General features: G+C 66.7%; 1 protein-coding gene across 2 annotated transcripts in view; it reads left to right on the forward strand.

Moving 5' to 3' along the window:
• TRPM7 (transient receptor potential cation channel, subfamily M, member 7) overlaps window positions 1-424 on the forward strand; it is a 128,610-nt gene continuing 128,186 nt past the window's right edge. For both annotated transcript variants that reach the window (XR_001361634.1, XM_005863943.2), the window contains exon 1: window positions 1-197. Coding sequence is in view for 1 of the 2 variants with exons in the window: in XM_005863943.2 (XP_005864005.1) it covers window positions 195-197 (3 nt within the window). In the remaining variant the exon portion in view is untranslated. The remainder of the gene's footprint in view (window positions 198-424) is intronic.

A 424-nucleotide genomic window follows, 5' to 3' on the forward strand; every position in this document is an offset into this window, starting at 1 on the left:
TGGTCGCACAATTATGAAAGACTCGGCTTCTGCTGCTAGCGCCCGAGCCGAGTTAGTGCTGAGATTTCCCTGGGCTGTCCCTGTCCGGCGGCCTCAGCTGCCGACTCCGGAGACGCTTCCCGATAGATGGCTACAGGCCGCGGAGGAGGAGGAGGAGGAGTTGCTGCCCTTCCGGAGTCCGCCCCGTGAGGAGAATGGTACCGCTCCCACGCAGTCCCCGGCCGGCGGGGGAAATGGCCTTGGGGGTGGTGGGCAGGGAAGGGGTAGGATTTAGCAGACCCGGGTGTGCGCCGAGCCGCGCTGCCTGGGGTGAAGGACCCCCCGAATTGCCCGGAGACTTCCGGACTTGCCCTGGCCGGACGGGAGTGCGGTCCATGCCGGGGTGAGGGGCAGGACGCCGGTAGCAAACCTGGTGCAACAGCTC

This window comes from Myotis brandtii, unplaced genomic scaffold (genome assembly GCF_000412655.1).
Source record: "Myotis brandtii unplaced genomic scaffold, ASM41265v1 scaffold182, whole genome shotgun sequence".
Classification (NCBI taxonomy): domain Eukaryota; kingdom Metazoa; phylum Chordata; class Mammalia; order Chiroptera; family Vespertilionidae; genus Myotis; species Myotis brandtii.